General features: G+C 34.6%; 2 protein-coding genes across 2 annotated transcripts; both read right to left on the bottom strand.

Annotated features, from left to right (window-relative positions):
* Nucleotides 1–9,650: 9,650 nt before the first annotated feature.
* Nucleotides 9,651–11,443, bottom strand: LOC126691983 (UDP-glycosyltransferase 73E1-like). The gene has a single exon (XM_050387322.1). The coding sequence runs from the start codon at nucleotides 11,235–11,237 to the stop codon at nucleotides 9,768–9,770; it is 1,470 nt and encodes a 489-aa protein (XP_050243279.1). The 5' UTR covers nucleotides 11,238–11,443; the 3' UTR covers nucleotides 9,651–9,767.
* A 2,543-nt stretch (nucleotides 11,444–13,986) lies between these two features.
* On the bottom strand, nucleotides 13,987–15,793 carry LOC126691982 (UDP-glycosyltransferase 73C6-like). Its single transcript, XM_050387321.1, has one exon. The coding sequence runs from the start codon at nucleotides 15,690–15,692 to the stop codon at nucleotides 14,217–14,219; it is 1,476 nt and encodes a 491-aa protein (XP_050243278.1). The 5' UTR covers nucleotides 15,693–15,793; the 3' UTR covers nucleotides 13,987–14,216.
* Between the last annotated feature and the right edge of the window lie 5,617 nt (nucleotides 15,794–21,410).

Here is a 21,410-nt window from a genome sequence, read left to right as displayed (position 1 = left end):
GATAATTGTTGAATTTAATTAAAGACTAATGCAACCCATTTAAGAAATCTAGAATTCACCATAAATTTTAGAAATTCAGAAGAGCTCTCTATTCTTTAGGGTTATTAAGAATAAGAATTATGAAAATATCTTTAAAATTCCTAGGCTAGAAAATCAACTTAAACGAATAAAATATGCTAAAACAAAAGAATAATTAAACATAAGAAAAAAAATGATTGACTTAATTGTTCATTTGCCTTGACTTTTACTGTCCATTGGGAAACAGCTTATTTAACTTTTTGCTATAATCTTTTTGCCAAAAGTACCGTAAATAAAAAGTAAAAATGTAAGTAGGTGACTCACGTGAGATTTACAAGTTATAGGAAAAATAAGTAAAAATAAAATAAAATAAGTAGGTGACTCACGTAAGACTCATAAATAATAGAAAAAATAAGTAATATACTCGCTTATAATCCAATCCCAAACTTGCACTTAATATTTAGCTTATCAAAAAATTATAGAACCCTTGTTCTACATCGCTTGATGATCAGTGACTTGTCCTATGAGATGTTAAATCAACAACTCCACGTTAAAGTAAGAAGATCCCCTTTCTTCAACTGCTTTCTTAGTGATTCCTCTAAGCTTTCTAGCTCTCTCTCTTCTTTCCTCTCTTTCCTCTTCCGTCAATTGCTCTATTGCTTTCTTCACATCCTCTTTCTTCACTAACATCTTATCCTTCTCTTCCTCATTGTCCATAGACATGTTAATTCCCACCCTCACACCAATCCTCAACACTTGGACAATTAACTTCTCATTGTAGAATTTCTTAACAATCATAGGCCATGTTATCACAGGCATGCCGGCACTAACTACTTCCAGTGTAGAATTCCAACCACAATGTGTTAAGAACCCTCCAATTGTTGAATGGGAAAGTATTTGAACTTGTGGTGCCCATCCTAGAATTATAAAACCTCTCCCTTTAGTTCTCTCTTCAAAATTTTCTTCTGTTAGAACATATGTGAATCATTGTTAAGAACAATTGTCAATATAGAATTGGCTAATGTTTTGACAAAACACACTTTACTTGTAATTGGGTAGATCTAAGATATGTTTAATACTTCAAGGAATAAGGTTTCAAGTTTAAGTGTTAAAACCATGCAAGTTTGTCCAAAAGACAAGTAAAGAAGTGTTGGATTTTAAAGCTCGACAGTTAGTATCTATCGAGGTTTAAAAAACTGTTTTAGCTCGATACTCGATAGCTTCTCGATAGATAGTCTATTTGTCAAGGTTTATGAAAGTCAGTTTTTCAGAACTGATTTCACTCCAATCCGTGAATAGATGTTTGGGCTTTCTTTTCTCACAACCTTAAACATATATAAGGATTGTTTTAAGGGCCGTCACAGCTGATGCAACTCAATGCAAAAGTTTTTCACAAGCATATTGTGAACCGGAGACATATGCCCTAGTTCATCTTTCTCTTCAAAAAGTTGCTGTGTTTGCACACTGTAGGGTTTTGTAATCAAGTTGCTTTGTGATCTTCATCGTGTTAATGAACTAAAGAACTTTGCAGCCAACATCTTTCTTAAGTTGATGAGTAAGTTGCGTACTGGGATCCGCGTATCGAATTGGTTAGTTACGTACTAGGAGCCGTACATTGAAAAGAGAGATTGTCACTACAGAACAAGTCTAATTAGGTATTGGGGTAAGGGTTCAACTGTAGGTTGGTATAAGGTACATAGATTCTTTTACTTGTAATCGCTTGTTGTGATAATAGTAAATTCTAGGGAGTGGTGACTTTTAAATCTCCTGGTGGGGTTTTTGCCGTGTAGATTTCCCTAATTTGTAAACAAATCATCATGTCAATTTATTTTTCATTGCATTTTACCTTAGTTGGTGATTTGTTTGTGCTACCACACTTAGTGTATGAAAATTGAATTAATTAATTAACTTGACTAATTAATTGGTTAATTCATTACAAGGGGTCAATGCATTCTTGGCTTATCAAGTGGTATCAGAGTACACACACTCTAATTAGGTTTTAATCTTTGCTGTGTGATCTGTTGACCTTTGTTTGTCGTGGATAGAGGACAGTCTCTTATTATATTTCCTTTATTTGATGGCACTAACTATGCATACTGGAAAGTACAGATGAGAGTTTTTTTGCAGTCTTTAGATGAGAAAGTATGGCAAGCTGTGGAGATAAGCTGGACCAAGCCTAAGGAAGCGCCAGCTAATTGGGATGATGCTAAGATCAAGGTGGCTAACTTCAACAGCAGGACATTGAATGCTTTATTCAGTGCAGTCACAAATGAGGAGTTCAAGAAGATATCCTCTCCTGAAACTGCTAAGGAAGCATGGATCATCCTCTAGACAACCTATGAAGGAACCAAGCCTGTTAAGGATTCAAAACTTCAGAGGCTTACTACGAGCTTTAAAGAGATTAAGATAGAGGAGGATGAGTCATTTGATGAGTTCTATGCCAAGCTCAAGGACATAATGAACTCAACCTTTAATCTTAGGGAAACCATTCTCGAACCCAAGATTGTTAGAAAGGTACTTAGATCTCTGCTCGAGAGATTTTATGCCAAGATCATCGTGATTGAGGAATCAAAGGATATTAACAAAATTCCTTTAACAGAGCTGGTTGGTAATCTACAGACCTATGAGTTGGGTTTGACAAGGATAGGGAAATCTAGTAAGGGAAAGAGCATGGCATTAAAGGCCAAGAGTAGTGACACTGATGAGTCTTCAGACGATGAAGATTCTAAGATGAAATCCTATATCACTCGACAATTCAAAAAGTTTATGAAGAATGCCAATGCTAAAGGATTTGACAAGGACCGTAAGCAGTTTAGCTCGTCTTAGTTCTGTTAGGACATGATTGATTCAATGTTAGGAACATATGTTAATATTTTATGTAATTGACTAATCTTTTGACAAAACGCACTTTACTTGTAATTGGGTAGATCTAGGATGTGTTAATACTTCAAGAAACAAGGTTTCAAGTTCAAGTGTTAAAGTTATGCAAGTCTGTCTAAGAATCAAGTGAAAAAGTGCAGGATTTTAAAACTCGACAGCTAGCATCTATCGAGATTCAAAAGCTATTGAAGCCCGTGGCTTGATAGCTAGTTCGATAGATGGCTATTTATCGAGGTTTATGAAACTCAGTTTTTCAGAACTGTTTTTCATCCAATTCGTGAGCATGTGTTTAGGCTTTCTTTTCTTTCAACGCTAAACATATATAAAGATTATTTAAGGGCCGTCAAAGGTTAAGCAAAGTTGCACAAGTGTGAAGAAAAGTCTTGTCATGCAAATTGTGACCAGAGACAGAATTTCCCCTAGTTCATCTTTTTCTTGAAGAAGCTGCTGTGTTTGTACACCGTAGGGTTTTGTGACCAAGAAGTTTCTTGATCTTCATCGTGTGATAAACTGAAGAACTTTGCAGCCAACATTCTTCTCAAGTTGGTGATTAAGTCGCGTATTGGGATCTGCACAATTGGTTAGTCACGTACTGAGAGCTGTGCATTGAAAAAGAGAGATTGTCACTACAGAACAAGTCCAATTGGGTATTGGGGTAAGGGTTCAACTGTAAGTTGGTATAAGGTACTAGGATTCCTTTACTTGTAATTACTTGTTTTGATAATAGTGGATTCTTAGAAGTGATAACCTTAAAATCACTCGGTGAGATTTTTGCTATGTAAGTTTTCTCCACTCGTAAAAAAATTACCGTATTTATTTAATTTTCGCTACATACTTAGTTTAATTGGTGATTTGTTTGTGCTACCACGTATCTTGCATGTTAATTTGATTAATTAATAAACTTGGCTAATTAATCAATTAATTCATCATAAGGGTTCAATACATTATTGACCTATTAAGTGGTATCAGAGTAGGCACATTCTGATTAGGTTTTAATCTTTGTGTGTGATCTATTGACCCCTGTTTGTCATGGATAAAGGATAGTCTCTTATTATACCTCATTTATTTGATGGCACTAACTATGCATACTGGAAAGTATGCATGAGAGCTTTTGTGTAGTCTTTAGATGAGAAAGTGTGGCAAGCTGTGGAGATAGACTGGACTAAGCCTACGGAAGCGCTAGCCGATTGGGATGATACTAAAATCAAGGTGACAAACTTTAACAGTAGGGCACTGAATGCTCTATTTAGTGCAGTCACTAATGAGGAATTCAAGAAGATATCCTCCACTGAAACTGCTAAAGAAGCATGGACCATTCTCCAGACAACCTATGAAGGAACTAAGGCTGTTAAGGATTCAAAGTTTCAGAGGCTTACTACGAGCTTTGAAGAGATCAAGATGGAGGAGGATGAGATGGCTTTGGGCCATTACAAGGACAAGAATGAAGTGAAGCTTGTGAATTTATGATTGTGAAACCATGGCTGAATTGTTTGTGGGAATTAGAGAAGACTTGGCTGTTTGGGAATACGAGAGTAGAGTCCTAGTTTCAAAATGCTCTAGAGTTTGTATTTAACTATCAACGAGTTAATTCAGATGGATCAAAAACTCATAATGTTGTTGAAGTGCTGTTAGGAAGGTGCAGATGATTATTTGCTTAGCTTCTATTCCGAAAATACAGACGCAGCAATAGACATGGAAAAATGATTGATGATAATTATAATTTATAAGTCACAAAATTGGTTTTAATTGTGATTTTTTTTCCTTCTTTTGGTGGGTGACATAGCTGAATCACTATTGTTTTACTGGGCACAAGGGCATGCCATCTCAATAGTAGCAAAGTTAGGAAAATGTTTCCTCGTGGGAGGGTAAATATAACAAATTTCTTAAAAAAATCGTGACTTAATTGTTAGGACATATGTGAATCATGTTAGGAATACATGTCAATTAGAATTGGCTAATCTTTTGACAAAACACACTTTACTTGTAATTGGGTAGATCTAGGATGTGTTTAATATTTCAAAGAATAAGAGTTCAAGTCTAGTATTAAAGTCATGAAGATTGGATCAAAAAACAAGTGAAGAAAAGCTGTTCATTAAAGCTGAATAGATTCTCGACAGCTGCCGATAGATAGTATCTATCAAGATCTCGACAGATAGTATGACAGTTGTATCTATCGAGAATTACAAAATTCAGATTTCTAATGGTGGATTCGTCAAAGGAGGTCCATGGAATGAGTTTTCGGCTCTTGGACTGAAGAAGAAATTCATAGCCATCACAAGGATCCAAAACACAAAACAAAGAAACACTATTTGTGTTTTATGATCTATCACTGCAAACCAAGTAGCGTAATCCCCTAAAAAAAAAAGCATAAATTTCAACCTAAAAAAAAAAGGCAAAAAAGAGTTTGTGTTTAATTCTAAGCCAAAACAAAAAGAAAGAACCCTTATCAATATTCTTTTTCAAGGAGTTGGTTCAAGCACAAAGTCATCCACGGGTAATAACCCACCATCAAACACCATTGAATCCCTAATCACATTCACCCACGGGTAAGTACTCCTCAAACTATGATAAACAGAGAAAGTTAATGATAAACAAAAGAAAAAAAGAAAGAAAAGAAAACAAAGAAGAACTGGGAAAAGAAAAGAAAATAAAGAGGAACTTGTAAAAGATAGAACTTGAAAAGTTGATAGAGTCTTTGATAGTGTCTGTTTAAATTGTTTAGAAACCAAATCCGAAAGTAGAAGAAAAAGAAAAGAAAGGAGGATGTAGAGCTAAACTGAATGTTTTCAATTTGAAGAAGAACAAGAGATAGAAAGTGAGATAGAAACTGGCAAAATGTATGTGAGTTTGTGGGTCTTAAAGTGGAGGAGTTTTAATTTACAAATTTATCTCCGTTAGTTGAAAACTTATAAGTGGGTTTGATGAGGGTATTTTAGGCATCAAAATTGAGAAATCCAAACAGGGAAAACCCCTTAAATAGTATAGATGAACAAAACTTTTTAAAGAGTTAAAGAACTAGGTTTTAGTGAATTGGACAACGGCTAATATGGATGAACTCCTTGTCCGAGGAGGCAAGTGTTCATGTCCGAGGAGGCAAGTGCTCATATAAATCAAATAAACAGAGTACAAGTGCAATTGTGATTGCTACAGTGTTCTTCCTCTATTTTCCGATTCCCTTCCTTTAAGGTCTCTATTCTCATTTATACTACATCTCTTCCTTCACCTTTACCCTACATGTGGATGGTTGATGGCTTAGGCTGATACTTGTCCCATCAGCCTTCTCTAGAAGTCTTTGGAGGATGGTTATAAGGCTGGAAAAGTACTATTCAGAGGTCACTTCCTCATTAATGCGGCCAGGGAATTAGATACAGAGCATTCAATGTTGTGGTAGCAGTTTTCCCTTAGATATTTTTGGGTTCCCATCTTTCTTGTACATTTATGGTGCACGTCCCTATCACTAGAGTTTCTTGGAAGGTCACTTTGATCATTAGGATCTATACCCGATCTATGTTTAGCTTATCCGAGGAGATATTCCTCCTCGGATTCGGATTTCTCACACTCTCGGCCAAAGCCCAAAACCCAATTGTATGATTTAGGCCCATGACCCCACAATAGCCCCTCAAAACTCCGGTTTTTTCCTCTCATCCGAGGAGAAAAGTGGGGTTGAATTCTTTAAGAGTTAATACTACTTGATCCCTTGATTTACACCCAGGGGAGTGCCGTTTTACACGCCCCATATTTGTATTGTAAATTGCTCCTTTCAGAGCTACCAATCTGAGGAGTTGGTTATGATCTTAGATTTGTCTTGACACTTTAGTGAGAAACAAATACATAGCATAGAATGTTAACTTCCCCACATCATCTGGTCCGAGGACCAAGGCATGACTGAGGCTCAGTTTAAACACTTGTAGAGTTGTCATGGAGTGTTAACTTCCCTCATCATCTGGTCCGAGGACCGAGGCATGATTGAGTTTCCGTTTAAACACTTGTAAAGATGCCCTTGAGTGTTAACATCCCCTTAGCATCTAGTCTGAGGAGTACAGGTATGACTAAGTTTGAGTTTAAACACTTGGAAGATGCCATTGAATGTTAACTTCCCTCATCATCTGGTTCGAGGACTGAGGCATGATTGAGTTTCAGTTTAAACACTTGTAGAGTTGTCATGGAGTGTTAACTTCCCTCATCATCTGGTCTGAGGACCGAGGCATGATTGAGTTTCTGTTTAAACACTTGTAGAGTTGTCATGGAGTGTTAACTTCCCTCATCATCTGGTCCAAGGACCGAGGCATGATTGAGTTTCCGTTTAAACACTTGTAAAGATGCCCTTGAGTGTTAACTTCCCCTTAGCATCTGGTCTGAGGACTATAGGCATGACTAAGTTTGAGTTTAAACACTTGGAAGATGCCATTGAGTGTTAACTTCCCTCATCATCTGGTCCAAGGACTGAGGCATGATTGATTTTGAGTTTAAACACTTGGAAGATGCCATTGAATGTTAACTTCCCCTTAGCATCTGGTCCGAGGACTACAGGCATGACTAAGTTTGAGTTTAAACACTTGGAAGATGCCATTGTGTGTTAATCTCCCCAAAGCAGGAGGTCTGAAGGACCCGACATAGCTAAGGTTCTGTTTAACCCCTTCAAAAGATGTTAGTGTGTGTTAATTTTCCCAAAGCAGGAGTCCGAGGGACCCGACATAGCTGAGGTTTTGTTTAACCACTTCAAAAGATGTCAGTGTGTGTTAATTTCCCCAAAGTAGGAGGTCCGAAGGACCCGACATAGCTGAGGTTCTGTTTAACCACTTTAAAAGATGTCAGTGTGTGTTAATTTCCCCAAAGCAGAAGGTTCGAAGGACCCGACATAGCTGATGTTCTGTTTAACCACTTCAAAAGATGTCAGTGTGTGTTAATTTCCCCAAAGCAGGAGGTCTGAAGGACCCGACATAGCTGAGGTTCTGTTCGAACACTTATAGAAAGATTAGAAGATATCAATATATACCTTCCAGAACTAGCCCCACTACGGAGCCCCTTTGATTTGCTACACCATCAACATATACCTTCCAGAATAAAGGTTCTTATAGGGAAATTGTGCCAACCGATTCTTCATCCATGCTCTTTGTTGCTGCCACTTCCTCTAATGGAGGTTTAGTGAACTTGGCCACCAGATTCGCGAGGACTTGACCCTTGATAGAGGTATAAGGCATGTGCTTGATGTCAAAAGCCCCTAGAACTATGATCCTGTGCTTGATGTCAAAAGCCCCTAGAATTATGATCCTACCATACTTAACTGTTACACTCACTATCACACAAGCTTTCCCCACAGACGGCGCCAATTGTAGGGACACGATTTGCAGCCCAAGCCCAAAATGTATGGGATCTTGGCCTAGTGAGTTTAGTACAATAAATTTGTAGAGAGTGGGTCAAAGAACTAAGTTTTAGTGAATTGGACAACGGCTAATATGGATGAACTCCTTGTCCGAGGAGGCAAGTGCTCATATAAATCAAGTAAACATAGTACAAGTGCAATTGTGATTGCTACAGTGTTCTTTCTCTGTTTTCCGATCCCCTTCCTCTAAGGTCTTTATTCTCATTTATACTACATCTCTTCCTTCACCTTTACCCTACATGTGGATAGTTGATGGTTTAGGCTGATACTTGTCCCATCAGCCTCCTCTAGAAGTCTTTGGAGGATGGTTATAAGGCTGGAAAAGTACTGTTCAGAGGTCACTTCCTCATTAATGCGGCCAGGGAATTAGATACAGAGCATTCAATGCAGTGGTAGCAGTTTTCCCTTAGATATTTTTGGGTTCCCATCTTTCTTGTACGTTTATGGTGCACGTCCCTATCACTAGAGCTTCTTGGAAGGTTACTTTGATCATTAGGATCTATACATGATCTGCGTTTAGCTTATCCGAAGAGATATTCCTCCTCGGATTTGGACTTCTCACGCTCTTGGCCAAAGCTCAAAACCCAATTGTATGATTTAGACCCATGACCCCACACACACACACACACACACACACACATATATATATATAAGAATAACTATCAATGATATTTAAATTATATATATAAGAATTATACTATGCATCTTCATGTATATTTTTTAAAATATTTATTTTTAGAGAGTTTTATTTCTTAATTTTTGAGTCAAATGTAGGACCATATTATAAATATCCATCCAAGTAAGTTATTGCATACAAAAACCAAAGAGTTTAGAATTAATGAACATAAAAAATTAATAAAATTAACAATTTATATTTTATACCTAATAATATTATTACAAGACTTTTTGAAGAGTTAAAAAAAATATATTTGAGAATGTACTATAAATAATATTTAAATTATATATGTAAGAATTATTCTATGCATTTTAATATATATCTTTTAAGCATATTCGTTTATGTGCTTGTATGGGATTACAAGTTAGTATAGGGTAAAGTTTAAGTATAGTAACTTAGGTGCATAACGTTAAATTACCCAATTAAATTTAGATATTTTTCTTCTAAAAATAAATAAAATATCTGGTTACATTGAATTTAATTATCCTTGAAAATGATAACACTATTTATTATTTATTTGTCAAAGCAACTAGGTGTTTGAATATAATTGAAGAACCTATATTCAGCACCTAAGATATTATGCCAAATTCTTGTGCAATTAATAACATACACAATAAGCAAGAGAGCCAATGATATGACATTTTTATTTACTTTTAATTTTTTACAATTCAATAGTTTGAAAAGAGAAAGAGATGATTTAAGTGTAAACATTTTTATTAAAAATATCAAAATATTTCAGTTAAGCTACATCACTCTTTGCCTCAATGAAATGACTCTACAAATGATACTCCACACACAACGGAAATGATCTTATATTAATTTGTCCATCACTTCTTGCATGACATCTTGGATCAAGAGTTTCATGTTGAGATTGGAAGATCCCTCAATTGCTTTCTTGGCCATCTCCCCAAGCTCTTTAGCTCTCTTTCTTCTTTCTTGTCCTGCTTCTCCATCTTCCATCAACAGATCTATAGCCCTTTTAAATTCTTCCTTCTTCATCACCACCCCAAACTTCTCTTCCTCTGCCCAGTTTACAACAAACTCAGCCCCTAAACTCACACCAATCTTCAACACTTGTACAATAAACTTTTCGTTATAAAACTGCTCAGCAAACAATGGCCAAGTTATCATTGGCAAACCAGCACATATCCCTTCTAGTGTTGAATTCCAACCACAATGAGTTAGGAATCCTCCAATCGCAGGGTGTGACAAAATTAACAATTGTGGAGCCCAACCCCTAATCAAAAGGCCTCTCCCTCTGACTCTATCCTCAAATTTTTCTTCTAATATCCATTTCTCAAGTTCTTCTAGTTTGTCACCTCCTCTTATAGTCCAAATGAAAGGTTGGTTCGATGCTTCTAAGCCTAAACCAAGCTCTATCAATTGTGCTGATGGTGAGCGACTGAGGCTTCCAAGACAAACGTAGACAACAGAGCTTGGTTTCCATGAGTCAAGCCACTTCAAACATTGTCTTTCATCAATTGAGGCCTTGTTGCCTCTAGCAGCCTTATCTAAGTTGTCTTGGTTGGTTAATGACACGGGCCCAATGCACCAAACTCTCTCTCCTCTAACTTTTCGAACTTCTCTAACATATGCTGGCTCTAATTCCTCAAACGTGTTGACTATCACACCAAATGCTTCTAGTTCAGCCTCTCTACATTCTTTACGAATATCCATTGTGTTGGTTGGGTCTATATTGACAGCATTAGGTAATTGGGCTCTAGTTATTTCAATCATATCGGGCAAACCAGGGACCACAAAAGGTTCCATTTCGGGCACACTCTCATAAACCTTGGATGTGATTATATTGTGTGTGCACGAGAGGGAAAAACAACTTGTACCATCAAAAACTAACCTTGGAATCTGCAACCCACGAGCGGTTTGGTTAGTCCAGGCAAAATATTTGTCTGAAATTATGCAACTTGGACGAGGATTTAGCTCAGCCAATATTTGTTCCACTGGTTTTTGTAGCATCCTAATACCTGTAAGGAGATTTTTGTACATATCTTTGGAGGGTAGGGCGTTCAGAGTTTCACATTCTTCAGGCAATCCAACATCAGTGCATGGAAATTGGACTTGTCGAAGTTGGATATGAAGCCCTGATTCAATGGCCCGATCTATGATAGGTTTATTGCGTGTTGCATTGAGGGGAGTGGTGATTATGGTGACGGTCACACCATGTTGTGCTAGTAGCTTGGCCATGTCTATCATGGGGATCATGTGGCCTTGGGTCAAGTGAGGGAGCAGTATAAAGTGAAGCATTTGGGTTTGAGGAAACATTGTAATGGGGTGTTAATGGAGGGATCAGAATTATTTTAGGGATTGATTGAAGAATGAGAGTATATAGTTGAAGTTCAAATGCAAAAAGTTTTATCATATATAGTTACCATCCATTGCTGTGTTCAACTTCAACTTTAACTCTTCAAAGCTTGACTATCATTCCTATTTCCTGTACTACATGACCAATGCAATGCAAATGCAGCTCCTCCTTTACCCTCTCCTCCAAGTTATCGGCTTTGACTGATGTAAGAGACGTATTTAATTATTTAATGTATGTGATGTTTGGGAGCCAAGCAAAGTGATTTGTTTTCTTGCTTCAGCTCTTCCGATGGCTGATATCTTAGTCAACCAAAAATGCATTGTAGCATGATATAATTAAAATTGGTGATTAAATAAAAATTAAACAAGAATCTTTCCTTTTATTCAACTTGCAAGGAACTTGAACCGACAAAATAGTGTGGATAATTTTGCTATTACAAACCATTACAGTTGGTGGGTGTTAAATATCTCTACATTTATCACATGGTACGCAAGTTAACCATCCAGCCTAATTTATATATTTCTTATGAAAATAAAAAAAATAATCTCGTTAAGGGATACCCTTTAAAGAAAATTGTTAATAAACTATTTAGGAAAAATTTTAATATTACTTTTATGAGAAATATGAAAATTTATTAAAATTTAATTATTTTTTTCCTATAAGTTTTTAAAATGTTTTCTAACCCAATCCTATAGGTATCCGTTAACTTTTTGCAAATGAAAAACCTTTAGTAGCAATGTAGCAGCCAACCTAAGAGACATTGTCTACTTTACTTAGAGCATCCACATCAGTGGATGCAAAATCATGTATAATAGAAAAATACACTACTTTTACATATTTTGCCTCAAAAATGCTCCACATCAGTGCTTCTAAAAATGTGTTAAGATGTGTATATTTATACAATTGCTATAGTAACCGTGTATATTTACATGGTTAGCTCGTCCATATATTATTTTATTAATTTCACATTCGCACCTTTTTTTTCTCTCTCTTCTCCATGCACAACGAACTCAATAACTTCTCCTCTCCTTATCTTCTTTTTCCTCAGATGCTCACAAACACATCCACACACAAACACATCCACACAGAAAAATCAACACAGAGATACACAAATACACCCACACACAAACAAACCCACACGGACAAACCAACAAAGAGACAGATCGGTGCTTGATCGGTGCTTGTGGAACGATCGGTGCTTGACTGGAACGATCAGAGCTCGTGGGTCCTGCCTGATCGGAGCTAGGGAGATCTGACCAAGATGGGTCTTGCCTGATTGGAGCTAGGGAAATCTGACCAAGCTTGATCGGTGCTTGACCGAGTTTGATCGGTCCTTGACCAAGCTAGGGACAGTTGATTTGTGTTCAGAAATAGGTATAGAGATGAATAGAGAGATGGGTATAGAGAGAGAGCAACAAATCAGAAAAATGGGTAGAGAGAGAGAGTGCATATGTAAAGGGGGTAGTTGAGAGAAATAATAAAAAAATTGAGAAAATTGATTATTTAAATAAAAGAGATAATAGAATAGATAAACTGATGTGGGTGTTTTGTAAAAATTGATATGTAAAATAAAAAAAAAGTAGGTTTTTAGTGTAAAAATGAATGTGTAAAATACATTAACTGATATGATTTCTCTTAGGATTGAAGATGAATCAAGAAAGATAGAACAGTGTAGAAGAAAAACAAAAAGAGAATTTATAAAGCCTACACGTACGTGATGCTCCACCAACCAAATAACATTCCCTTCCCATCCTTAAAGCAAAACTCAAATTTGGGTTTTTTCATTCTGGATATCTTTTTTCATTATTTATTTTTTAGAACGAATAAGATCAACAGAAACTTCACAAAAGTAAGAAGAAGAAAAAAATCACAAAGGTTCAACTGGGACATCATTTTGGTCATCTCAATTAAATATATTTTTTTTCCTTCTAAAAAATGAATAGAATTATAGATCAAGAACAAGAATTAAGGTCTAGGGTGCATGGATACTAATACGGACACAACTACGGGTACAGGTACGATATGACAATATGAGCAATTTTTGATATAATAGATAAGACACCATTATAATACAGGTACGACATGTGTACATTAATATTCCAAATGAAGTTTCCGTGCATCCTAAATTAAGGTTGTCAAGAGGGAAGGAAGAATAAGGTAAAAGGAAATTGGTTCGTGATGAAACAAAGTCTGAGAATTCTTAAGGCATACAACAAAACTGCATAGAGAGAAGCGGTCTGGTTTTCAAGAGCTATTTGACTTGGATCGTTTTGTGAATTATCATTAGAGTTGCTACAAAGATTGTCTCATCCTGAATTTGAAGAGTTCTGCACTGTGGCTTGGTACCTTTAATTTGGAACAATAGAAACAAAGTGCATTTTGAAAGTAAAGGAGAGGAGGCAATAGATTTATGTCATTCAGCAGAGGGTTACAACTTACAAGAATAAAAAAAATCTCCAGATCTATGAGCTCTCTCCTTTTCTTTTGTTTTAAAAAAATATTTTGAAATGGATTTTACAAAATTTGTTATATATTATTGGTACTTGGTATACTATTTCTTATTAGTCAATGCAACTAGATATTATAATTTAATTGGAGAACCTAATATATTTATTCTTAAATTTTGTCCAATAACATAGTTAGGCTAGATTCAATGGATATATAGACCAATTTGTGAGCTAAGAGATACTTCAAGTGATACACAACAAGTAAGGATTCCAATGAAAAGACTTTATTTATTTATAATTCGATAATTGAAGGAGAGAGGATTTGAATTGTAAAAACATTAATATGTATCAAACTATCAGTTAAGTTACAAGACTCCTTCTTCTTCTTTTTTTTTTTTTATTTTTTTTTGAGAAACCAGACCAAAGTTACAAGACTCTTAACTTAATTAAACAACTGTAAGTGATACTCCACACGCATCAGCCGAAATGATCTTATATTAATTTGCCCACCACTTGTTGCATGACATCTTGGATCAAGAGTTTGATGTTGAGATAGGAAGATCCCTCAATTGCTGTCTTGGCCATCTCCCCAAGCTCTCTAGCTCTCTTTCTTCTTTCTTGTGCTGCCTCTCCTTCTTCCATCACCTGATTTATAGCCCTTTTAAATTCTTCCCTCTTCAGCGCCACCCCAAACTTCTCTTCCTCTGCCCACGGTACAGCAAACTCAGCCCCTAAACTCACACCAATCTTCAACACTTGTACAATAAGCTTTTCGTTATAAAACTGCTCAGCAAACAGCGGCCAAGTTATCATTGGCAAGCCAGCACATATCCCTTCTAGAGTTGAATTCCAACCACAATGAGTTAAGAACCCTCCAATCGCCGGGTGTGAAAAAATTAACAATTGTGGAGCCCAACCCCTAATCAAAAGGCCTCTCCCTCTGATCCTATCCTCAAAATTTTCTTCTAATATCCATTTCTCAAGTTCTTCTAGTTTGTCACCTCCTCTTATAGTCCAAATGAAAGGTTGGTTCGATGCTTCTAAGCCTAAACCAAGCTCTATCAATTGTGCAGATGATGAGCGACCGAGACTTCCAAGACAAACATAAACAACAGAACTTGGTTTCCATGAATCAAGCCACTTCAAACATTGGCTTTCATCAATTGAGGCCTTGTTGCCTCTAGCAACCTTATCCAAGTTGTCTTGGTTGGTCAATGACACTGGTCCAATGCACCAAACTTTCTCTCCTCTAACTTTTCGAAATTCTCTAATGTATGCTGGTTCTAATTCCTCGAACGTGTTAACTATCACCCCAAATGCTGTTAGTTCAGCCTCTCTAATTTCATTACGAATATCCGTTGTGTTAGATGGGACTATATTGACAGCATTTGGTAATTGAGCTTTAGTAATTTCAATCCTATCGGGCAAACCAGGGATTACAAACGGTTCCAACTCACCCACACTATCACAAATCTTAGATACGATAATATTGTGTGTGCACAAGAGAGAAAAACAGCTTGTACCGTCAAAAACAAACCTTGGAATCTGAAACTTAAGAGCGGTGCGCTCAGCCCAGGCAAAATTTTTGTCAGAAATTATGCAACTTGGACGAGGATTTAGCTCAGCCAAAATTTGTTCCACCGGTTGTTGTAGCTTGCTAATGCCTATAAGGAGATTTCTGAACATGTCCTTGGAGGGAAGGGCATCCATGCTTTCACACCCTTCAGGCAATCCAACGTCAGTGCATGGAAATTGGACTTGTAGAAGCTGGATTTGAAGCCCAGATTCAATGGCCCGATCTATGATTGGTTTACTGAGTGCGGCATTGAGGGGAGTGGTGATCATGGTCACGGTCACACCGTGCTGGGCTAGTAGCTTGGCTATGTCTGTCATGGGGATCAGGTGGCCATGGGACAAGTGAGGGAGCAAAATAAAGTGAAGCGTTTGGGTTTGAGGAACCATTGCCATTGGAATTGGGTGTGAATGGAGAGATCAAAATTATTGTTTGGGATGAATTGAAGGATGAAAGTATGTTGTTGAAATGCAAAGGTTTTATCTTCTTCTTTTTTTCACTATTTAACTTCACTACCATCCATTCTCGTGTGAACTTCAACTTCTAACTCTTCAAGGCTTAACTAATATTCGTATTTCCTGTACCACGTGACCAATAGTAAACTGTCCATTCGGCATTTATTTTTTTAGCCCAATTATATGTATATTTTTTTTCTGGGTCGTGATTTTGTCGAGTTCTACAATCGGTATTCAGACCAAAACATCCAGCAATATTTGGGCCCAAAGATAGCCCAATAAAATGGAAGTAGTTATGTTATGATTTTTAAGTCAACGAGAAAAGCGCAAAAATGAAAGCAATAGTCTTTTCTTTCATTTTTTTTCTCACTCCTGAATCCTTATATAAAGTAAAATTTTTTTATTATTAGAATTTTCAAACTTCCCATTTATAATAGTATAATTTGTATATATTCATGAACAACAATTTCCTTACCGGCCTCCTCTCAAAATAGTACTACGTCTTTTTAATATATGTTTGTTTGGATGTAACACAATTGTCAAGCTTGTTTGACCGTCCAAAATAACAATATAATATATGTTTGTTGAGTGTCTATTATCTTTTACATTACATAATTCTTTCTCAAAAAAAAAAAAAAAAATTTACATTACATAATTTATTATAATATAAGATATTATAGCGTTATTTATGATAGGTTTAGTATTTTATTTCGGAAATGATGGTTTGAGTTTTGAGTAATTAGATAAGAATTTAGGATAAAGTTTAGTTACAAAATTGGTTGTAGCCTAATATTACAACTTTACCCATTAAAATAAATATTACTACATATTTTGAAAATCTAACCGTTAAATTGTATATTCCTTACTTTTTTAATATATATGTCAAATTTTGTGTCAACCGGATATTACTTACTATATAATCTATAAGCTTATATTTTATGCATAATTTTAAATTACAAAATTTGTAATTTAAACAATGTATTTATGACATAGTTATTGATCTTTAATTTTCTAGAAATTTTGCAAGTATAAAGGATATAAGAAGAATTGTAATCTAATGGTGGATTCGTCAAAATTCACTTTCAATAAAAAGATATTAGGTTACAACCAATTTAATTTGTAGCTAAATTTTGTCCAAGAACTTTTATATATATATATATATATATATATATTTGACAATAAATGGAGATTTTGTTTGGTATTGGGTACTTAGATTAGATATGGTAGTTTTCACTGGGTTTTTCAATTTTATTTTTTAATTAGTTATATAACTAGTTTATAAAATTCAATTATATAGTTTTCAAATTACTGTAATGGGAAAATATCCACAAGAGAAAAAATAGGTTTAAAATCTAAAAGCTATTGCTCAATTTTTCTCCCAAATAATGAAATTTTAGATGTTAAACCCTTAGAAAGGTTGAAAGATTTAAACTTAAATAAATAGATATTGCTTCCTTAGACGGTAATTCTTGATAAACTCAAAATCCATTACAAATAATTTTAAGAAATTGAAATAACTTACAACGCAATGTTGTCAAGTTAAAATTAATTTATGAAACGAAGGTTTTGAGTAATATTTTTTAAGAGTCCTGTTACACATAATTATGTCTTTGATGATCATAAGTCTTTTGAAGATTTCTTCTGCCATGCTTGAGTAGTGTTTGCAATATGGATTAGGCTCTACCCACTGAGAATTCACTAGCTGTGTGGTCATATTAATTTGGAAAGTCACATTTTGCTATTACAAAAACATAATCATGTCTTTGACCTCTTTTTTAACATTTTGCTATTATAAAAATATAATCATGTCTTTGACCTCACATCGCCATGCGTATTAGTGTGAACCAGTCAGTATTCATGAAACACGCAAAACTGTTTGTTCATATATACAATTGTTAATATTTTATGGAATTTCTAAAAGAGATGTTCATCCATGAATGTGAAAATGGTAAAAATTAGGCAAAACTATAAATTTGGTCCCTCAATTTTACTCTGTATGTGCAATTAGTCTAATTAAGCTGTATTTGTCCTTTTACTAACAGCAAATAGTGGTATTACTTATGTGACTAACAGAACAATGATTTTGCATTTTTTAATGATGTGGCATTTTTTTATTAAAAATTTTCAAAATAGAATTCAATTCTCAAAGCTTTCAAAAAACAGAATTCCAAACCCTAGCTGCCGCCAGCTCCAAATCCTAAAAAAAACAAAATTCAGCAAGAAGCAAAATCAGAATTCAATTCTCAAAGCTTTCAATCTACACCGCCCACCAGCAAAGAAAATGTTAAATTTTTGTAACCGAATTGGGATCAATGAGAAAGGACTCCACCACCTTTTAAGCTATATTTTAATCACAAATATACTAATAAAAAGGCTTTAAAAAAAATTATAAACAAAGGTCATGCAGCACAAAAAACAACAAATCTATATATATAGAAAGACCATATTGATTCACAAACCAATGCTAAAACTTACTAGTCCCTTTCTTGATCCAAAGGGGGACGATAATTGTTGGCACACAAACACCAAGCATATCAAACTTAAAGAAATAAGGAGCCGACAATGATTAGGGCTTGGGCTGTCATCGGTAGTAGCTAGGGCTTGGTCTGTCGTAGGTGGCAGTTAGGGCTTGTGTCTCCATTGGCGATGGCGGCTAGGGCTTTGTACAATCGATAGAAAATACTTTCTTTTTTTAAAAAAAATTTGGTACTGGGTTGTGAACATTATTTGTGTAAATTTATTTTATAATTTTTTAATGAAAAACATGCCACATCATTAAAAATAATGCAAAGTCATTGTTTCGTTAGCGATGTAAATAATACCACTAATGACAATTATTAAAAGAACTAACACAACTCAGTTTTAAAACTTGAGAGACCAATTGTGCTCACTTCAAACTTAAGGGACCAATTGCACATAGAAAGTAAACTTGAGGGATCAATATTGTAGTTTCGCCTAAAAATTAAGTATATAAATATGGAAATGTTAACCAATACCCTTAGAGTATTGATTTAAGAGTTATTTTTAAAAACATTTTATTGAAAAAATAATAAAATAATAAATATTGTTAACAACTTTTTATATTTTCTATAAAAATAGTGTCAAAAATTTTCTATTATAATTTATTAACAATTGCTTTAAAAACTTATGCTAACCTAATCCTATAAATATAAATAATTTAGATGACTTTATCATTTAAAAATAATAATAATAATAATAAAGAAGTGACCTGTTGACATATGTGAAAATCGAGGCATGTGCTTGATGAAGTCATGAACTTTTAAGTTTCAACCTTTAAAAAAAATAATAATAAATAAAGTTTCAACCTTTCAACTCTCTAAAATGGACTTCTTCATAAACTTTGTTAAACTATATACGGATAGAAACGCTATATAGCCAATAGGGGCTCAAGGTCCTCCGGGTGCTAGAGGATTGAGGAGTTCTTCTTCAGCATGGGACATGGACTTTAAGGGTTACGTTTGTTTGGAGAGATTTTAGAGAGAATGAAAAATTGAGGAGAGAAAACTTTTTAATGGATGCTTAGTTGAAAGGGGGAGAGAAAAAAAATATGGTAGAATCCAAATATTTTCTCTCCAGACTCATTGAAATATTTCCTCTTCAAAATAAAGAGAAAACTTAGAAGAGGAAACTCAGTGCATTAAAAAGACTGAATACCAATGTGCAATTGCACATGGGTTTTCGTTTCTCCACCCAGTCTTTTTGTTTTGTTTTTTTTATTTTCCAGTCCATTGTACGGCTATATTTGTTTTTTGGTTATCAAAAAATATCTTCCTTTTTGTTTAACTTTGCCATTTTTTTCCTTCTCGTCTTTTTGGTCTTTTCCTGTACTTCTCTCTCTCTCTCTCTTTTTATTTTTTATTTATTTTTTATTTTTTAGTGCTTATCTTCCTTTAGCTTGTACTCCTTTTTTTTTAAAAAAAAATATATAAATAATTGTTCATACTTCACACACAATTTTTTAAATAAAAAATGTGTTACTTTTTTGTTTTATTTAATGGGGACATAATTCTAAATTTATACTAACTTCATTTTTCATCCTCTCATTTTTCCTCTCAACCAAACAAAAGAGTTTTCCATCCTTCTACTTTTCCATCATCACATAATTTTCTATCATCTCACTTTTCCACCATTTCATAATTTTCTATCCTCCCACTTTTCCACCCCTCCAACCAAACAGACCTAAATATTTCCAATAGGAAACGGATACCCTTCTCGGTCACAACTAATTAAAATCTACCAAATCTACTTATCCCCTTTGTTCTCACTAATTTGATTGATGACTGTAGTTACCTATTGCATAAGTCAACATGCATGGCAAGTCTTGTTTAAACATATATATCGTAAGGCTAATAGGGTGGCCGGGTGGCAAATGACTTTGGATTTTGTGGCCGGGCGGTGACAATGTGGGATTTCGTGGATAAGGAAGTCAATCGATGTGAGATATCATGAATAGCGAAAGACAACAACTATTCTTAAGATGATCTAGATGAAGGACAACGGTGACTCGGTTGCAATTCGAAGTTAATTTGCTTGACTCAAATGGTCACTTTGAGGGGTACATGTGTAATTTAAGATTTGGAATATTTTTTTTCTCCTTTGTTTTCATCTTGAATAGGACGGATGTAAATTTGTGGGCCTAAGTGATTTATTTTCATCTCCGTTTTTCTCTTGAACTAGACAAAGGAAAACAATATTTTCCTCTCCCCTTTTAACCACAACCAAATGGAGTGTAAGGAATAGTAAATACTCCCTCCATCTCAAATTATTGGCAATCTATTCAATTTTAGAATGTCCCCATATGTAATCCTCTTTAAAAGGCCAATAAATAATATCCTAACTTAACCTATACTTCATTTAAAATTCAACACTATTCTTTCATTTGAATTAGATTAATGAAAGTAGTTTTAGAAAATTGTATCTTTTTAACAAAAAGATAGTACATTATATGATTTTCTTTTTAAAGTTGGATTTTAAAAACTAGACCAACAATATTGTTGGGATAGAGGTAACAATTAATTATGAAATGAGTTCCTTTTATTTTAACTATTAAAGTCTTTTGCTATTGAATAAGAGAACTATTGAACCTCGTGTACACCAAAAATTAATTGATGTGTTGACTAGTTAGCTTAATAATAAATCATCAAGAAGTGAACATTATATATTGAAATTCTATCTTATCCATAAAAAAATGTAATACACATTTTTTGGAAAAAAAAAAAATCATTAGTTTGTTCATACAAAATTCAATATAGTGTGTATATATATATGGGTTCAATTTGATTTATTTTTGAAAATATATAAAAAGAACATTTAATTAATTGTGCATTAAATGCATCTTCAACATGCCACTTAAGGCACTAGTTAACAAATTAATAGCAGTTTTTTTTTTTTTTCTAATCCCTACTATTGAGTTTTGAGTAAGATATCATATACTTTTCGACTCAAGACTACACAGGATCATGCTGCTATTAGAGCATTCACATTAATCTTTATACAATAGAAAAAGTTCTACATTTTCTCCAACCAATCCACAAAACCTCTCACATTAGTTTAAGTATAATTTTATAAAATCTATTTACAACTATAGTAATTATATAAATTTATATTGATACTATATATATATTTTGCAATTAATTA

This window comes from Quercus robur, chromosome 7 (genome assembly GCF_932294415.1).
Source record: "Quercus robur chromosome 7, dhQueRobu3.1, whole genome shotgun sequence".
In the NCBI taxonomy this organism is placed as follows: Eukaryota; Viridiplantae; Streptophyta; class Magnoliopsida; order Fagales; family Fagaceae; genus Quercus; species Quercus robur.
Note: the sequence above shows the minus strand (reverse complement) of the source record. Positions and strands in the feature narration are given on the sequence as shown.

Excerpts from the sequence above, each read along its gene's own strand:
- LOC126691983 (XM_050387322.1), bottom strand. The coding sequence starts at position 11,237 with ATGTTTCCTCAAACCCAAATGCTTCACTTTATACTGCTCCCTCACTTG.
- LOC126691982 (XM_050387321.1), bottom strand. The coding sequence starts at position 15,692 with ATGGCAATGGTTCCTCAAACCCAAACGCTTCACTTTATTTTGCTCCCT.